Below are 288 nucleotides of genomic sequence, written 5' to 3' on the forward strand. Positions count from 1 at the left end.
AGCGGTGCTCGTACTGGGCGAGGGGCTCCCCGTCCAGCAGCAGCGTCCCCGCCGTGGGCTGGTACAGGTTCTGCAGCAGGGCGGCCACGGTGCTCTTCCCAGAGCCGTTGGGCCCCACCAGCGCCGTCATCTGGCCCGGGCGCAGGGTGAACGTCAGCCCCTGGAAGAGCAGGAGACTAAGGCGCCTCTCCTCCTGCGGGCCCTTCTTTCCATCAGAGCGAGGCCGGCCCCTCCGCAGCAGCGGATCCAGCTCTGAGGCCTGGTCTCACCCCTGCAGCTGGCAGGGCG

At 70.5% G+C, this 288-nt stretch overlaps 1 protein-coding gene across 1 annotated transcript in view; it reads right to left on the reverse strand.

Annotated features, from left to right (window-relative positions):
* The window catches only part of TAP2 (transporter 2, ATP-binding cassette, sub-family B (MDR/TAP)), a gene marked incomplete at its 5' end in the record, with an annotated part of 19,228 nt that overhangs the window by 12,090 nt on the left and 6,850 nt on the right, over positions 1–288 (reverse strand). Inside the window, one exon of the mRNA XM_014541021.1 lies at positions 5–259. Coding sequence (XP_014396507.1) covers positions 5–259 — 255 coding nt within the window. The remainder of the gene's footprint in view (positions 1–4; positions 260–288) is intronic.

The sequence above is a fragment of the Myotis brandtii genome, unplaced genomic scaffold, assembly GCF_000412655.1.
Source record: "Myotis brandtii unplaced genomic scaffold, ASM41265v1 scaffold2561, whole genome shotgun sequence".
NCBI lineage: Eukaryota > Metazoa > Chordata > Mammalia > Chiroptera > Vespertilionidae > Myotis > Myotis brandtii.